We start from the raw sequence: 18,411 nt of genomic DNA, 5'->3' as shown, positions 1-18,411 counted from the left end.
GCTTATCTATATTAAACTCATTTTAAACTTCTTAAATAGCATTTCCGTAGGGAGGTTCCTCCCAACTCCCTAGACTAGGCTATATTTCCTTACTATATTTTCCCATAGCATTGCTCTAACTTGTCTCTTCACACTCATCACAGTGCTAATTATTTGTTTAATGAACAGTATTTCTGTCTGACTATAAATTTCATGGAGATAGAGACCCCATGTATTGACTGTGGTAGCCCCAGTGGAAATGTCTGCTGGGCTACAGAAGGCACTCACCAAGTTACCATTATAATCAGAAGTATTCAGTTGAACTGTTGGCCACCAATCATATATGCCCCTCCATGAAAGACCAGTTTGTGACATCTCAAGGCTTACTCTATACTTGGACAAGACCAGGAACTTTGCTTTGAACTGTATCACAGACAAACTTGGGCTCTGCCCTACAAAGGTATTCACATAGCCAAAGATGACCTCCTTCAGACCAGGCCTTGGATCCAACCTTGACCAGTGCAACAGGTGAGAGAACCAAAGACTCATGCAATCTAAAAAAGTATGAAAATGATAACGGACTGATGGTCTGGTCCTCTCCAGGATGGACCATTATGCAAATTACATTATTCAATGGATGTAGCAAACTTGAGCTCGAGAGTTCCAAATGGACAACACAGGACACAGGAGGCCTTGGGACATCAGGGTTCCTGATGCCAGAGGTCTCAGAGAAGTCAGGGGGAAATCTATCTTGATTAACATGGATGGATGGGTCCCTAAAACCATAGAGAAGCGGCTAGGGCTGGGATCAAGAGGGCAGGCAGAAGTCCTTGCCAGAGCTAGCTGTAGACAAGAGGGAAGCAAAACCAAGAACAAAAGACAGGGCCAAGAGACCTGTGGGAGTGGGAAATGCCATTTTCATTCAGGTTCCTGGGGCTTTGGCTATTCCAGATGGCTCATAATTTCTATATAAGGCCAGGCACAGTGGCTCACGGCTGTGGTCCCAGCATGTTGAGAGGCTGAGGTGGAACAGTCCCTTGAGGTCAGGAGTTTGACATCACCCTGGGCAACATAGTGAGACCCCATCTCTACAAAAGAACCAAAAAACAACAATTAGCTGGTTGTAGTGGTGTGCACCAGCTACCTGGGAGGCTGAGACAGGAGGATCACCTGATTCTAGAAGCTGGAAGCTGCAGTGAGCTATAATTTTTGTCACTGCACTCCAGCTTAGGTGACAGTGAGAACTTGTCTATATATGTATAAATTGTAGGCCAGGCGTGATGGCTCACAGCTGTGATCCCAGCGCTTTGGGAGGTAGAGGTGGGTGGATCACCTGAGGTCAGGAGTTCCAGACCAGCCTGACCAACATGGTGAAACCCCGTCTCTACTAAACACAAAAAATTAGCCAGGCATGGTGGCAGGCGCCTGTAATCCCAGCTAGCTGGGAGGCTGAGGCAAGAGAATTGCTTGAACCCAGGAGATGGAGGTTGCAGCGAGCCGAGATTGCGCCACTGCACTCCAGCCTGGGCAACAAGAGTGAAACTCCATCTCAAAACAAACAAACAAACAAACAATTGTAAACAATCCCTCCGAAGAAGGCAAGCCTTCAAACCCACTGCTGATGTGATCTCAGCTGGCTTGGACACTATGAAACCCTGAGTCTGTGAACCACCCCCCAGGTCTTCAGTGCCTTCAGCTTGAATGGACAGAGCTAGACAAGATGGCAGGAGTTCTAACCGTGCCTCCACCTGAGTCCTGAAAGTGGCACCCCAGCTCCTCAGAGAAATGGAATGGCTCAGAGACATCTTGAGCTATGCAACCAGCAATTAAGGCATCTGGGTTAAACTTTGCTTTTTAAGAATGTTATGTTTACTCTGAGTGCAAATTAAAATACACTTGTTCTTTGCCCATCACTCATCATGACTCATCTAAGCCAACACGGACTCAGAGTCTGAATCGCTTCCTGGTAACTGTTATGGAGCAACAGGGAACCCAACAAGAAGACCCCTGCAGGGGCTGAACCATGGAAAGGCCCTGAGGCTGAGCTGGAATAGGCAAGGTTATCTCACTCGAGCATCCTCAAACCCTCTTATATCCTTTCTTCCATCATGGCTTATTGGTGTCAAAATTTTGCGTGTGTGTGTGTGTGTGTGTGTGTGTGTGTGTGTGTGTGTGTGTGTGTGTGTGTGTGTGTGTGTGTGTGTGTGTGTGTGTGTGTGTGTGTGTGTGTGTGTGTGTGTGTGTGTGTGTGTGTCTGGGAATGGAGAGCTCATTTCTTGTATTAATTTTTTTTTTTTTTGAGGCGGAGTCTCGCTCTGTCGCCCAGGCTGGAATACAGTGGCACGATCTCTGCTCTCTGCAAGCTCCGCCTCCTGGGTTCAAACCATTCTCCTGCCTCAGCCTCCCAAGTAGCTGGGACTACAGGCGCCCACCACGACGCCCGGCTAATTTTTTGTATTTTTGTATTTTTAGTAGAGATGGGGTTTCACCGTGTTAGCCAGGATGGTTTCAATCTCCTGACCTCGTGATCCGCCCGCCTCGGCCTCCCAAAGTGCTGGGATTACAGGCGTGAGCCACCACGCCTGGCCCCATATTAATTTTTTAAACTTCAACTTTTGTTTTAGATTCAGGGGATACACGGGCAAGTTTCTCACATGGGTGTAGTGTGTGATGCTGAACTTTGGGGGAACGACTGATCCCATCACCCAGGTAGTGAACATAGTACCCAATAGGTAGTTTTTCAACCCTTGGCTGCTGCCTGTCTCCCCATTCTAGTAGTCCCTGGTGTCTGTTTTTCCCATCTTTATGTCCAAGGGTACCCAAAGTTTAGTTCCCATGTATAAGTGAGAACATGTGGTATTTGGTTTTCTGTTCTTGCGTTAACTCACTTAGGATAATGGCCTTTCACTGTATCCATGTTGCTGCAACGGACACGATTTCCATCTTTTTTAGGGTTGCATAGTATACTGTGGCGTCTACGTTCCACATTTTCTTTATCCCATCCACTGTTGACAGGCACCTGGTTGATTGTACGTCTTTGCCATTGCAAATAGCACTGTGATGAACATATGAATGCAGATGTCTTTTTGGTAGAATGGCTATTATTAAAAATTCAAGGCCGGGAGCGTGGCTCATGCCTGTAGTCCTAGTACTTTGGGAGACCGAAGCGGGCAGATCACTTGAGGTCAGAAGTTTGAGACCATCCTGGGCAACATGGGGAAACCCTGTCTCTACTAAAAATACAAAAATTAGCCAGGTATGGTGCGTGCCTGGAGTCCCAGCTACTCCGGAGGCTGAGGCAGGAGAATCACTCGAACCCGGGAGGCAGAGGTTGCAGTGAGCTGAGATCGTGCCATTGCACTCCAGCCTGGGCAACAGAGCAAGACTCTGTCTCAAAAAACAAACAAACACACACACACACACACACACACACACACTCACACAAAGTTAAAAAACAACAGATGCTGGCAAGGCTGCAGAGAACAGGAACACTTGTACACTGCTGGTGGGAATGTAAATTACTTCAGCCACTGTGGAAAGCAGTTTAGAGATTTCTCAAAAAACTTAAAACAGAACTACCATTCAACTCAGCAATCCCGTTACTGGATATATACCCAAAATAAATAAATCATTCTCACAAATGTTTTCACAATTCAATGCACCCACACAGAAACTCTGCCTTTTATTCAGTCCTTGGGATCTGTGATAAAGTCAAGACATTCTTTGGTCGTTTGGGAATCTGAAAGTGTGTCTCCCTTGTCTTCCTTTAGAAAGGACTTTCCAGCAAGATGCAGCAGTCTTGGGTGCCATGATTTTATGTAAGAGAACAGAAGAAGAGAATGCCTTTTCTTCGTAAATGGACTGATATATTGGAGAATGACTTCACATCATTTTAAAGTAACCTATCTTTTCTTCTGTCCTTGGAGAATTTTTTTCTCTTAACATTTAGACATGCTACTATAATACGCTTTGTTAATAGTTTCTGATCACTATTACTCAGAACAAGATGAAACCTTTCGATTTCCATCTCATTTATTTTCTCATTTCTGGCTTTTTTAAAAAGTGCTTTTCTGTATTGATTGTTTTAGTCACAGGCAAGCTGCCTTTCATGCAGGCAAGAGCCCTAGAGTCAACTGCTATTTTTGTTCACAGTAAGACTTTCTATTCTTGTGTTCTTGTGACAGATCTTTACTTACTGAGGATGGAATTAAAAAGTAACACAAAATTTCAAAGACTAGTTAGAAAGATCACAGATTGAGCCATTTCTTGGTTTAAAAAAAAAATTGGCCGGGCGCGGTGGCTCACGCCTGTAATCCCAGCACTTTGGGAGGCTGAGGCGGGTGGATCACGAGGTCAGGAGATTGAGACCATCCTGGCTAACACGGTGAAACCCCATCTCTACTAAAAGTACAAAAAATTAGCCGGGCGAGGTGGCAGGCGCCTGTAGTCCCAGCTACTCGGGAGGCTGAGGCAGGAGAATGGCATGAACCCAGGGGACGGAGCCTGCAGTGAGCCGAGATCGCGCCACTGCACTCCAGCCTGGGCGACACAGCGAGACTCCATCTCAAAAAAAAAAAAAAAAAAAATCAAGAAAATAGTGTTCTCACATTAAAATTTTTCCACTGAATGAAAGCATAGGGTTTTGGGTCATTACTTACAGGTAAGCTTGTATATGTAAATGTATGTGTGTACACTACATGAAAATTATATATATGCATGTATATATATTTACATAAAGCCCTGCTTCTTTATTCAGGCGGTGGGGATGGATTTCTTAAGAATGCGTTTATTATGCAATTCATTCGAGCTCTAAGTAGTACAAAAAGCACAAAATGAAAGGAGTAGTATTGTCTCGGAAGTGCCTTGTGTATATTATTTCATTTGAAAAACGGAGCTCTGTCATCAAGAACCCTGTAGTCACCTGGTCGAGACACCCGTACGTGAAGTTAAAAAGGTAGTAGGTGCTGGTGCCTACAGGGGTCTGGCTGTGTAGGCTGGAGTGAGAAGAAAGGACTCACTTTGGGCCAGTGTGGCCATGGAGGGGCACCTGGAGAAGGGACTAGAAAGAGGTGGATTCTCACCTGGGCTCCTTTCTTCTAAAAGACATGCATTTGCCAGGAAGTTGGCTAAACCTAGGGGTAGACCAGTAGCTCTCCAACAAGGGCACATAACTAAGTTACCTGGTGGGGTGGGAGGGCTTGGTAAATACAGGGAACCGGACTCCCTGCCACTCCAGAGTTTCTGATTCAGTAGGTCTGGGATGGGGCCCAAGAATTTTTACTTCTAACAAGTTCCCAGGCGAGGTGAATGCTGCTGATTGGAAACATGAGAACCAGAGAATTCTGTGTAGACTCCGAACCCAGGCCTTTGCCTTTCTGCAACCAACAGCACTCAATCCTACTTTAAGAGAACTGGCAGAAAACCAAGGCTTATGTCAAGATCAGCTTGCAGCCTGCAGGATGATGTGGTCTCTGGAAAGTTAAGAGGCAAAATTATTCCCCCATCTCCAGCTGCTGGAGATGCCTTGAAGTACTGTAAGAAGCAGGTAATTGCACTCCAGGGTGACATCTATGACCCTGAAGCAAGTGACACTTTAATAAAGACCTACCCTGAGCGGCAGGGGAGCTGAATTGTCATGGAGGAGACAAAGCCAGGGAGAAATTGCCTGGGGGCAGACTGGGCTCTGCAGGGACCATTCATTCCAGCCCATCAACAAGGAGTGAGGAATCCTCAAACTGCTTTCCACAATGGCTGAAAGAACTTAAAACAGAATTACCATTTGACCCAGTAATCTCATTTACTCCTGGGTATAGAACCAAAAGAATACAAATCATTCTACCGTAAAGATACATGCACACGTATGTTCACTGCAGCACTATTCACAACAGCAAAGACATGGAATCAACTTAAATGCCCATCAATGGCAGACTGGGTAAAGAGAGTGTTGTACATGTACGCAATGGAATACTGCACAGCTGTAGGAAGAAGGCGATCATGGATGGAGCTGGAGGCCATTATCGTAATTGAATTCACGCAGGAACATCCAACCAAATACCGCATGTTTTCATGTATAAGTGGGAGCTGAACATCGAGCACATATCACAAAGACGGGAACCATAGACACTGGGGCCTACTTGAGGGCAGAGGGTGGGAGGAGGGTGAGGATCAAAAAACTACCTATCAGGTACTATGCTTATTACCTGGGTAATAATCTGTGCACCAATCTGTGCTCATTGAGGTGTCAATTACCAATACAGTTAATACACAATTCACCTATATAATAAACCTGCACATGAACCCCTGAACCTAAAATGAAAGTTAAAAGAAGAAAAATAAAAAATAAAATAGGCCAGGTGTGGTGGCTCACGCCTGTAATCCCAGCACTTTGGGAGGCCGAGGAGGGTGGATCACAAGGTCAGGAGATCAAGACCATCCTGGCTACCACAGTGAAACCCTGTCTCTACTAAAAATACAAAAACAAAATTAGCTGGGCGTGGTGGCAGGCACCTGTAGTCCCAGCTACTTGGGAGGCTGAGGTGGGAGAATGGCGTGAACCCAGGAGTTGGAGCTTGCAGTGAGCTGAGATCACGCCACTGCACTCCAGCCTGGGCGACAGAGCGAGACTACTTCTCAAAAAATAAAAAATAAATAAATAAATAAATAAAATAAAGGCCAGGCATGGGAGATCATGTCTGTAATCCCAGCACTTTGGGAGGCTGAGGCGGGAAGATCACCTAAGGTCAGGAGTTCAAGACCAGTCTGGCCAACATGGTGAAATCCCATCTCTACTAAAAATATAAAAAATTAGCCAGGTGCAGTGGCACGTGCCTGTAATCCCAGCTACTTGGGAAGCTGAGGCTGGAGAATCACTTGAACCTGGGAGATGGAGGTTGCGGTGAGCCAAGATCACGCCACTGCACCCAGCCTGGGCAACAAAGTGAGACTTCATCTCAAATAAAATAAAATAAATAAATAAATAAACAAAAAATAGGGAGTGAAGGGAGAATCTACATGATCCCACAATCTGGTGGTATAGGTGCACTGGTGGACAGGACTGTGCTGCTGGGGGAAGGACCCAGGAGCCCCCTCCTTGCTTTAGGGATTGGGGACAGCCACACAGTCTTGCCTGCTAAGCAGTTACCACCATCACCACCAAGCCTGCAGAGCCTCACACTCAGACTTTTCCTGCCACGTCACTGCAAAGCAAAATGAATCATTTCTGGAGATCTAATGTATAGCATGGTGGCCACAGTTAATGATATGGTATTGTAGACTTTTAATTTGCTAAGAGGATAGATCTCAAGTTAAATCCTCTCACCAGCCTCCACACACAGTGCTAATTAGATGGAGGTAATGGATGTGTCAATTAGTTTGATTGTGGTGCTCATTTCACAATGTATATGTATATCCAAACATCACCTGTACACCTTAAACATGTAGTTTTTTTGTTTTGTTTTGTTTTTTTTTAATGAGACAGGGTCTTGCTCTGTCGCCTGGGCTGGAGTGCAATGGCATAATCATGGCTCACTGAAGCTTGAACTCCTGGGCTCAAGTGATCCTCTTGCTTCAGCCTCCTGAGTAGCTGGGACTACAGGTTCACACAACCACACCTGGCTAATTTTTTATCTTTTGTGGAGATGATGGTTTTGTTGTCACCCAGGCTGGTTTTAAACTCCTGGGCTCAAGTGACCCTCCTGACTTGGTTTCCCAAGTCACTGGGATTATACATATTTGCTATTTTTTTTATTTTTCATAGAGACAGCATCTCACTACTTTGCCCAGCCTGGTTTTGAACTCCTGGGATCATGTGATCCTCCTAACTCGGCTTCCCAAGTCACTGGGATTACAGTTGTGAACCACCAAAATCTGTATATGTCAGTAACATCTCAATAGAGCTGTTAAAAATAAATCTGCAGGTGTAAAAACTAAAACACAAATGCCTTTGTGAGAGAGACGGGGTCTCTCTTGCTCTGTTGCCCAGGCTGGAGTGCAGTGATGCCATCATAGCTCACTGTAGCCTCGAACTCCTGGGCTCAAGCCATCCTCCTACCTCAGTCTCCTGAGTAGCTGGGACACAGACATGCACCACCACGGTTGGCTAATTTTTTACTTTTTGTAGAGACAGGGTCTTGCTCTGTTGCCCAGGCTTGTCTTGAATGCCTGGCCTTAAGTGATCCTACCACCGTGGCCTCCCAAAGTGTTGGGATTACAGGCAAAAGCCACTGTGCCTGGCCTGAAAATATTAATTTAACGAGATCATTTAAGAAAAATTTAAGGAGAGAACAAAACTGAATGGGAGTGGGAACCACCCTCTCCAGCTAATGCCCAGAGTGTGTGGCCATGGCATGAAACCTATCAGCCAACTTTTAGACAAGGGAAAGCCCAGGTTTCCCTACCTAAGGAGGGGTGACAGTGCAGCTCATGCATCCCCCAGGAACAAGGCGGAGTAAATGAATCTGTCATTCATCAGCCGTAGGAAGCTTTAAATACACCCCACGGATGACCAAGTCACTCTGCTCACAAACATGGATACACCAAAAGTAAGGGACACCATGTCACAAACCTTGATTCCCAGTTCAATATTTTCTCCTCCGTACACATCCATGCCAGGATCCAGAAGACCGATTTCACCGAAGAACTTCCTGTTGACCACGAACGAGCAGCCTATCATGGCTGGGGTCCTGCGGGAGGGAGAAAGAAGGGAAGCTCATTGAGGTGTCAGCGCCAGAAGCCCTTCCACAGGCACTGTCCTAGCATGTACTGGTTCCAGCCTAGCAGGTACTGGTTCCAGCCTAGAATGTACTGGGTTCCAGCCTAGCATGTACTTGTTCCAGCCTAGCAAATCAAGTCACTTCCCTCAATTCTCACACCTCCTCTCTCTGTCTCTCTGTAAAGCTGTCTTTTTTTTTTTGAGTCGGAGTTTTGTTCTTCTTGCCCAGGCTGGAGTGCAATGATGCAATCTAGGCTCACCGCAACCTCCGCCTCCCGGGTTCAAGCGATTCTCCTGCCTCACCCCCCTGAGTAGCTGGGATTACAGGCGTGCGACATCATGCCTAGCTAATTTTGTATTTTTAGTAGAGACGGGGTTTCTCCATGTTGGTCAGGCTGGTCTCGAACTCCCGACCTCAGGTGATCTGCCTGCCTCATCCTCCCAAAGTGCTGGGATTATAGGCGTGAGCCACCGCGCCTGGCCTGTGAAGCTGTCTTTTAGCTTCAGAAGCATCTAGGCATAATGCGGCTCCCTCGCAGATGGGGTAAGGGCTGGTCTCATGTATCCCATAGCGTCTGCACACATAGGAAGTGGTCCCTGTTGAACTCTGTTGACAGCTGAGTGATACGATGGGGGGTCCTTGTGCAGTCTCAAAGAAACTCGGAGGTGAGAAGCAAGATGCATCACTCCCCACCCCAGGAAAAAGAGAATGAGCAAGCGAGGAGTACAACGGGAAACTGGAGAGAAGATTGCAAGCAAGGGCTCCAATCTCCATGTTATGGTGGGAGAAAGTGGACCAGGGTGGGGTCTTTAGAAAAGGGAGAAGACTCAGGGAGGAAACACATCCTAGTGCCTAAAGGTATCCATCATAAACGGCAAGGAGACGACCTCAGCCCGCAGAGAGGAGGTCTCAGCAGGAGAGACAAAGAGAGCATCTGTAGAGTAACCATGAATTTGGGACAAAGGATTATTTTATTTTTGTATGAATTCATCCCCTTGGTTGTGTCTTCTGGGGAAGGCTAAAGGCACAAGTTGACCTATTGAAAATTAGAGACAAGAACCATGTGAGGCCACCTGTCAGAACAATTATTATTAAAAAGTGAAAAAAAAAACCAAAAAACAAAAAACCCATCAGATGTTGGCAAGGTTGTGGAGAAAAGAAAACACTTATACACTGTTGGTAGCAGTGTAAAATAGTTTAGCCCCTGTAGAAAGCAGTTTGGAAATTTCTCAAAGAACTAAAAATAGAACTACTATCCAACCAAGCAATCCCATTAATGGGTATATACTCAAAGGAAAATAAATCGTTCTACCAAAAAGATACCTGTATCCCCATGTTCATTGCAGCAATATTCACAATAGCAAAATCATGAAATCAACCCAGGTGCTCATCAATGGTGGACTGGATAAAGAAAATGTGTTGCATATACACCATGGAATACTACGCAGCCATAAAAAGGAACAGCATCATGCCCTTTGCTGCAGCATGGACACAGGCACTCGAGACTAGCGCGGAAAAGTTGTTTCCCAGAGTTCAGTCCAGGGGCCAACTGCATCAGCATCAACCCAACAACTCCTTAGAAAATGCATCTTCTGGCCGAGCTAACAAACAAATTAATGCAGGAACAGAAAATCAAATACCATTCGCTCTTACTTGTAAGTGAGAGTTAAACACTGGGTACACACAGGCATAAAGATGGTAATAACAGACACTTAGGAACTCCAAAAGCAGGTAGAACGGGAGAGGGGAGAGTTGAAAAACTACATACTGGGTACTATGTTCACAATTTAGGTGATGGGATCAACAGATGGCCAAACTTCAGCATCACTCAATATACCGATGTAACAAATCTGCACGTGTACCTCTTGTATCCAAAATTCTTAAAAAATCATGTTAGAGCCGGGCGCAGTGGCTCATGCCTGTAATCCCAGCACTTTGGGAGGCTGAGGCAGGCGGATCACAAGGTCAGGAGATCGAGACCATCCTGGCCAACATGGTGAAACCCCATCTCTACTAAAGATAAAAAAATTAGCCAGGCATTGTAGTGCGTGCCTTTAGTCTCAGCTACTCGGGAGGCTGAGGCAGGAGAATCGCTTGAACCTGGGAGGTAGAGGTTACAGTGAGCCGAGATCGCACCACTGCACTCCAGCCTGGGCAACAGAGTGAGGCTCCATCTCAAAAATCAATCGATTGATCATGTGAGACAATACCACACATGCATATATGTGCAGTGGTCGACAGGAATGCTGGATTATTCTACCACGTTCATTGCAATGTTATATGATGCATGGGACCATGTGTTGTAAATTAGAAAAACCACACTGATAAATATTAAGTATTGTATTGTATTACATTGTGCACTGTAGTATAGTATCAATAGATAATTTATTATATCTTTTTGCCTCTGTTTCCAGACTTTATAGGGACCCTTATATAATAAATTCATTGAGTAAATATTTTCTCAGCATCTACCAAATCATGCCCTTTGCTACAGCTGGATGTACTCTAGATCCCGGATGCAGCTGGAGACCACTATCCTAAGCAAATTAACTCAGGAAGAGAAAACCAAAGACCGCATGTTCTCACTTGTAATTTGGAGCTAAACATTGGGTACACATGGAGATAAAGATGTTTAAGGCATTTTGCTGGTGCTGTAGTAGATGGGAAAACAGAAGACATACCTCTGTCATCCGAGCAACTAAGAGTGAATATAAGAATAATATAATAATTATTATTGTTATTGCAACCATTTATTGAGCAATTTCCTGTCTCAAGCACAAGATGCAAAGCATTTTTCACGCACATCTCGTGTATGCACTGCCACAATCCACTGAAGGAGGCAGAACCATCTCCATTGAACAACTGAGGCACACGGAGATTAGGTGACCTGCCCTGAGTCACAGAATAGAACTCAGCATCTGCCTGGCTTCAAAGCCCTTGATTTTAGCTCTTTTGCTTTACTGCACGCTTTAGAAAAGGCTTCATGGAGGAACTGGCAAATGCCCCCACTGCCAAAGGCCAGAAACATCGTTAAGGTGCTTCCCTGGGCAAAAGAGACACCTCACGCAGGAGGTCCATTGAAACTCCACTGGAGCCACCAGGAAGCTATTAGGTGGAATTCTTTGGGGCCAAAGGGTGGACTGTAGTCTCAGACTCTCATCAGCTGGTTCTGACTTCTAACCTGACTTCAACCTTCACATCCAGGTTCTGATTCCATGGAAAGCCACTTGGTACTCATGTGGTGAGGCAGCAGTGGATGAGCCTCTTCATTCACCTTCAGTGGTAGCACAAGCATGAAATGTGTAGTTAAATGCTGGTGCTGCCACTGAAGACTATAATTGCATAAGTCAATGGAGCACTCTAGATTCCTGTTAAATCTCTACAAGGGGCTGGGTGCGGTGGCTCACACCTGTAACCCCAGCACTTTGGGAGGCTGAAGTGGGCGGATCACAAGGTCAGGAGTTTGGGACCAGCCTGACCAACATGGTGACACCCCCGTCTCTACTAAAGATACAAAAATTAGCTGGGCGTGGTGGTGTGCACCTGTAATCCCAGCTACTGAGGAGGCTGAGGCAGGAGAATTACTTGACCCCGAGAGGCAGAGGTTGCAGTGAGCCAAGATCATACCACTGTACTCCAGCCTGGGTGACAGAGCGAGACTCCGTCTCAAACAAAGAAGCAAACAAATCTCTACAGGGTATTGTTGTGTGGATTAAACAAGAGAAAACCTGTAATGGGCCCAGTGCACAGAGCAGGGGCTCAATAAGTAATGTGCCTTCACCTTCTTACTGGGATGTGCCCTTCTGTGTTTTTACAGAAATCTCATGCCAATCACACTTAATGCAAAGAGGACCTTGCTTCTGCTAGTGCAACAGGGCCACCCTGGACTATGCCAGGGAAAAGCATGGCTTCTAATGTCCATCATTTCCTCCCAGCTCTTAGCCCCTTTTAGAGAAGCAGCCTGACCTTTAGTCTGGAAAAGCATCCAATGAGCCCATTCCCTGGCCTCAGTTAACCAAACCAGAAAATGAGCACTGATCCCAAGCGAGGTCAAATTATGTTTCCTCTGAAGCTTGGAATTAGGTTTCTCCTGAAGGGGTGGCTTTGGAAATGAAGACAGCTCTGGGAGCTAGAACTCAATAGGCTCACACGCGTTCAGGGCTCAGGCTGCCATTGTGAGCAGTTCCTGAGGGGCTCCATGCACATGGATGATGGAGCAGAAGGTGGAGGCAGATGTACAATGGAGATTACATGGGTGTGGGGGTGACTGGACACCCGGGAATCCTGGCTTTCCATCTGCTGAGAGCCCTGGCTCTGCTCTCTGCCCCTAAGTTACAGGAGGGTCCTTTGTGTCTTTGCAATTGGTTCTTCTCCACATAAACAGTGTTAGATAAGTTTCTGTTCTTTGCAACCAAATGGTGATGATGACCTAAGCTAACCTCTCCTACTTATGATCCAGAGCAGAAAAAAGAAAAAAAAAAGCTTTAGCTCGCAGCCAGAAGAGGAAGGCTACAGGGAAGATTCCTTCTGGAAGAGCCGGAGTCAGCGTCTACATGAGTTATGGAGATATGTTAGTGACACAGGTCCCTGGGTATGCTGGCATCAGCACAGAAGCAGAGGACAGGGAGATGTCCTTGGTGTTAGCTCCATTTTCTAGAGGGCATTTGTGAGCACATCAAGCAATTCTGGTAAGTTACAAAAAATTTCCCCAAAAGCCTACGCTTGGAGTCTGAAAACACCCAACACTGACAAGACTGTGTAGTGAAGACCCTGCTCTAAGACTCTGCTTTCTAACCTCTCAGAGGCAAACAGGGCAGTTAAAATCACAGAAAGCGCCCAGGCCACAAACTCTCCCAAAGCTGTGGCTTTGGGCATTGCCCTGTGTGCGGAAAAGTTGTTTCCCAGAGTTCAGTGTACGGGCCGACTGCATCAGCATCAACCCAATAACTCCTTAGAAAATGCAGCTTCCGGCCAGGTGCGGTGTGGCTCACACCTGTAATCCCGGCACTTTGGGAGGCCAAGGCGGGCAGATCACTTGAGGTCAGGAGTTAGAGACCAGCCTGGCCAACATGGGAAAACCCTCATCTCTACTACAAACAAACAAACAAACAAACAACACCCACAAAAATTAGCCAGGCCTGGTGGCATGCACCTATAATCCTAGCTACTCGGAAGACTGAGGCAGGAGAATCGCTTGAACCCAGGAGGCAGAGGTTGCTGTTAGCTGAGATCGCACCACTACACTCCAGCCTGGGGGAAAGAGCGAGAATCTGTTTCAAAAAAAAAAGAAAAAAAAGAAAAGAGAAGAGACAAAAAAAAATGCAGTTTCTTGGGTCTGGCCCAGAACCATGGACTGGGTCCAGAGACGGGACTCAGAGATTCGTGTTTGTACCTGTGGGACCATGCTGTGGCTGTGGAGCCTTCTATCCCGCCGGATGTTCAGGTACCTCCCTGAGAGCAGAGAAGTTATGCTTGCCATTTCTCGTGGTATTTCTAGCAGCTAGAGCACTCACCAAATACTGTTGAGTGAATGAATGTACAGAACAGATCTGGGGGAGGACTCCTGGTAGGGAAGAGTGCCATGATGCCTCAGGGACCAACTGGATATCAGGGGAGTGTGCTCTAACTAGCGGTGGGAGGGAGGGATGAAAGTGGAGGAGGGAGAGCAGGATGAAGTGCTAGAGAGAGGAAGGAGAGGAGAGGAGGGAAGGGGAGAGGAAAGGAGAGAGGAACGAGGGGGAGGAGACAGAGGGATCAGAAGCTCATCACATCACCTTCACTGAGGAGGGGAGTAGACAGGCTCCCTCTTCTTCAGATCCCTCTCAGTTACCCTTTGGGCAACATCTTTCCCCGTCAGGAGCCTGAGTTTTTTTTTTTTCTTGAGATGGAGTCTCACCCTGTTGCTTAGGCTAGGGTGCAGCGGCGCCATCTCAGCTCACTGCAATCTCTGCCTCCTGGGTTCAAGCGATTCTCCTGCCTCAGCATCCCAAGTAGCTGGGATTACAGGAACCCACCACCATGCCTGGCTAATTTTTGTATTTTTAGTAGAGACAGGGTTGCACCATGTTGGCCAGGCTGGTCTCGAACTCCTGATCTCAAGTGATCCACCTGCTTCAGCCTCTCAAAGTGTTGGGATTACAGGCATGAGCCACTGTGCCCGGCCCAGCCTGATATTTTAATGTAACTAGGTTTTATCTGGATGGTATCTGCGGCTGTGGGTGGTAAGGAGACAAGGCTTCGCAGCAGCATGACTTGCCCGGAGTCCCCTCTCTGCTGGAAACAGCTCTGCTCAGCACACATGACAGGGTTCTCTATGAGTCCTGGGGTTTCTCACAACAAAGTGGCGAGGTCTCCATTCGGTACGTCTTCCTTCGAATCAGGCAAGGGCAGCAGCCCAGAGGTGCCCAGGAGGCCGTGGGAAACCAGACCTCCACCAGTGTCCCAGGCGGGCCCCATCAGAACCCACAGATGAAGGGACAGGAGGTAAGCCCAGAACAGGGGGGATGTGGAATGAATGTGTGGCGATGGTCGCTGTTGCTGTCACAGGAAAATTGTCCTAACTGGCTGGGTGTGGTGGCTCACAACTGTAATCCCAGCACTTTGGGAGGCTGAGGTGGGCAGATCACTTGAGGTCAGGAATTCGAGGCCAGCCTGGCCAACATGGTGAAACCCCATCTCTACTGAAAATACAAAAACGAACTGGGCGTGGTGGTAGGTGCCTGTAATCCCAGCTACTTGGGAGGCTGAGGCAGGAAAATCACTTGAACCTGGGAGGAGAAGGTTGCAGTGAGCAGAGATCATGCCACTGCACTCCAGCCTAGGTGACAGAGTGAGACTCCATTTCAAAAAAAAGAAAAGAAAAGAAAGAAAATTGCCGGTCACGATCAAAATCTGCTTACAGAACCTGACAGAGGCTGGAAAGGATAGGCTGGAACTGGCCCCAGCTGGTGACCCTCCCTGGAAGCAGAAGCAGAAAGCCGCTGTTCTGCAAACACCAAGCCTTCCCTATAGCGCTAGGAGCTGGCAAGACCCCTGCCAGGTGGCTAATGTCTCACTGGGGATCATTGTGGAGAACATTAAATAATGAAAGGACATATCACCCTGGCAGGGTGGCTCATGCCTATAATCCTCATACTTTGGAAGGCCGAGACAGGAGGATAGCTTGAGCTCAGGAGTTTGAGACCAGCTCGGGCAACAAAGCAAAAAATACAAAAATCCCTATCACTACACAAAATAAAAAATTAGCCAGGTATGGTGGCTCACACCTGTAATCCCAGCACTTTAAGAGGCCGAGGTGGGAGGATTTCTTGAGCTTAGGAGTTTGAGGCCAGCCTGGGCAACATAGCGAGACCCTGTCTCTACAAAAAATAAAAAATTAGTCAGGGGTGGTGGCATTTGCCTATAATCCCAGCTACTTGGGAGCCTAAGTTGGGAGGATCACTTGAACCTGGGAGGTTGAGGCTGCAATTGCACCACTGTACTCCAGCCTGGGTGACAGAGTGAGACCCTGTCTCAAAACAAATTTAAAAAGAAAAAAAAAAGACATATCTGCCCATGGTTAGGCCAGCCAGTGTTGCTGGTGAGCTCAGTGGGCACCTGCTTTGTATTCTGGAGCTACCCGCCTGGACTGATAAACGAGGGACTGTCCTTGTCTCTGACTGGGGAGGGGCAGTCCTCCAACAGGAAGCTACCGCCCATCCCATCTGGCACCTGCCTCATGAGTGGCAGGCCAGCCACTTCATCCTGACAATCAGGAGCAAAGCACGGCTGCCGCTTCCCTTCCAAGGTGTCCCCACCACCTACCCAGCTGTGGAAGCTGCAGTTGATACCACTTGCGGGCTGATGAGATCAGAGAACGTGAGTCTTCAGCCTCATCCTTCAAAGTCAACTGCGATTACGACCATGAGTGCAAACACTTCAATTCAAAATCATTCAAAAATGATAATCATATTAAGGGATCTGCCAAAGCCTAATAGCTCCATTACAGAAGAGAAGAACAGAAATTAAAAATAATCACTTATTGGTGCTGTTACAAAAATATATGCAACACACACAACAGTTCCAACTGAATGACAGAAAAGGAATAGACAGTGAGATGAGGGTGGCAGCCTCAGATATTTGCACCAAGACATATACAGCTTTCTCGAGCTCATTGTGTTTTCTTTTCATAGGTGACAAAGGGCTCACTGGCATTCTAGAGGCTTCCCCTCCTCTAAATCCTTCAATGGCTCACTATTCCCTTCTGAATTAAGTACAAGTTCTTCCTTGGCATCTCTGCCTCTCTCAATTCCTTTCCAGCCATCAACCCTATAGATCCTTTGGCCTGGCTACTCTACACCAGGGGTCCTCAACCCCCAGGCCATGGACCAGCACTAGTTTGTGGCCTGTTAGGAACCGAGTTGCCCATCAGGAGGTGTGAAAGGCAAGTGAGTAAAGGTTCATCTGTACTGACAGATGAGGTTTCCCATCACTCCCATTACCGCCTGAGCTCTGCCTCCTGTCAGATCAGCAGCGGCATCAGATTCTCATAGGTCTGCAAACCCTATTGTGAACTGTGCATGTGAGGGATCTAGGTTGAGAGCTCCTTATGAGAATCTAATGCCTGATGATCTGTCACTGTCTCCCATCACCCCCAGATGGGACCCTCTAGTTGCAGGGACAAGCTCAGGGCTCCCACTGATTCTACATGATGGTAAGCTGTAGAATTATTTCATTACATATTACAGTGTAATAATAATAATTTCTGGTTGAAGGCTTGTGTCCCTGTTTTGTACATCAATGAGTAAGGCTGTAGGTATGGGAAGAGCAGGCTCCAGTGGTGGAGAGAAAAGAAGGAGCTAGAAACCAGAGACTGTGAGCCAGATGCAGTGGTGCACACCTGTAATCCTAGCACTTGGGAGGCCAAGGCTAGAGGATTGCCTGAGTCCAGGAGTTTGAGAACAGACCAGGCAGCACAGTAAGACTATGTGTCTCTACCAAAAATAATTTTTTAAAAAAATAACCAGACATGGTGGTGCACACCTGTATTCCCAGCTACTTAGGAGGCTGAGGCTGGAGGATCACTTGAGCCTGGGAGTTGGAGGCTATAGTGTGCTATGATTGCACCACTGCACTCCAGCCTGGGTGACAGAGCGAGACCCCATCTCAAAGAAAAAAAAAAAAAAAGACAAAAAGCAAAACAAAATTTGCTGATCCATAGCCTGTAAATTAGGGGAGTGTCTATCTCCAGAATGCACCAGAAGGCAGCCCCTTTGGACCAGTGTCTCCCACCCACCCCTCATTCCCCTGTTTGGTGACATTCTCCTGCTTGGATGCCTGCTTGTCACCATGTGGCTCACTGTCTCAGTCACCTGTTGGGCACGAGTCCTGGTGGTGTCATGTCTTACCCTTGCTTTTCCCTGACACCTGTCATCTCTTGACATTCTCTTAGACCCCAGCCACCCGTTGGTCTCTGTTCTCTGGCAGCCATATCTCCAAATTCTATCATGATGATAGTTCCTGACCCAGGGATCAGGGGCTGACTCTATTTTCTGTTTCCTGATTCCCACTGGTCTGCTGGGACTTGCTGCTTTTCTCTGACCTCAGACTCAAACAGCTGCCGTTTTCTTTGGTCTTAGTTCTGCTTCAGCTGTTTGCTAAGCACTTTCTCATTCCAAGGTCCCATGTGCAAAACACTCATCCTCAACCCTGGAGTTGTCCTGGTATGAATGTCTTCAAATCC

General features: G+C 47.0%; 1 protein-coding gene across 1 annotated transcript in view; it reads right to left on the bottom strand.

Moving 5' to 3' along the window:
• The window catches only part of GALNT17 (polypeptide N-acetylgalactosaminyltransferase 17), a 590,997-nt gene that overhangs the window by 134,949 nt on the left and 437,637 nt on the right, over positions 1-18,411 (bottom strand). Inside the window, exon 6 of the mRNA XM_054495494.2 lies at positions 8,543-8,660. Coding sequence (XP_054351469.1) covers positions 8,543-8,660 — 118 coding nt within the window. The remainder of the gene's footprint in view (positions 1-8,542; positions 8,661-18,411) is intronic.

Source organism: Pongo pygmaeus, chromosome 6 (assembly GCF_028885625.2).
Source record: "Pongo pygmaeus isolate AG05252 chromosome 6, NHGRI_mPonPyg2-v2.0_pri, whole genome shotgun sequence".
NCBI classification, from domain to species: Eukaryota; Metazoa; Chordata; class Mammalia; order Primates; family Hominidae; genus Pongo; species Pongo pygmaeus.
Note: the sequence above shows the minus strand (reverse complement) of the source record. Positions and strands in the feature narration are given on the sequence as shown.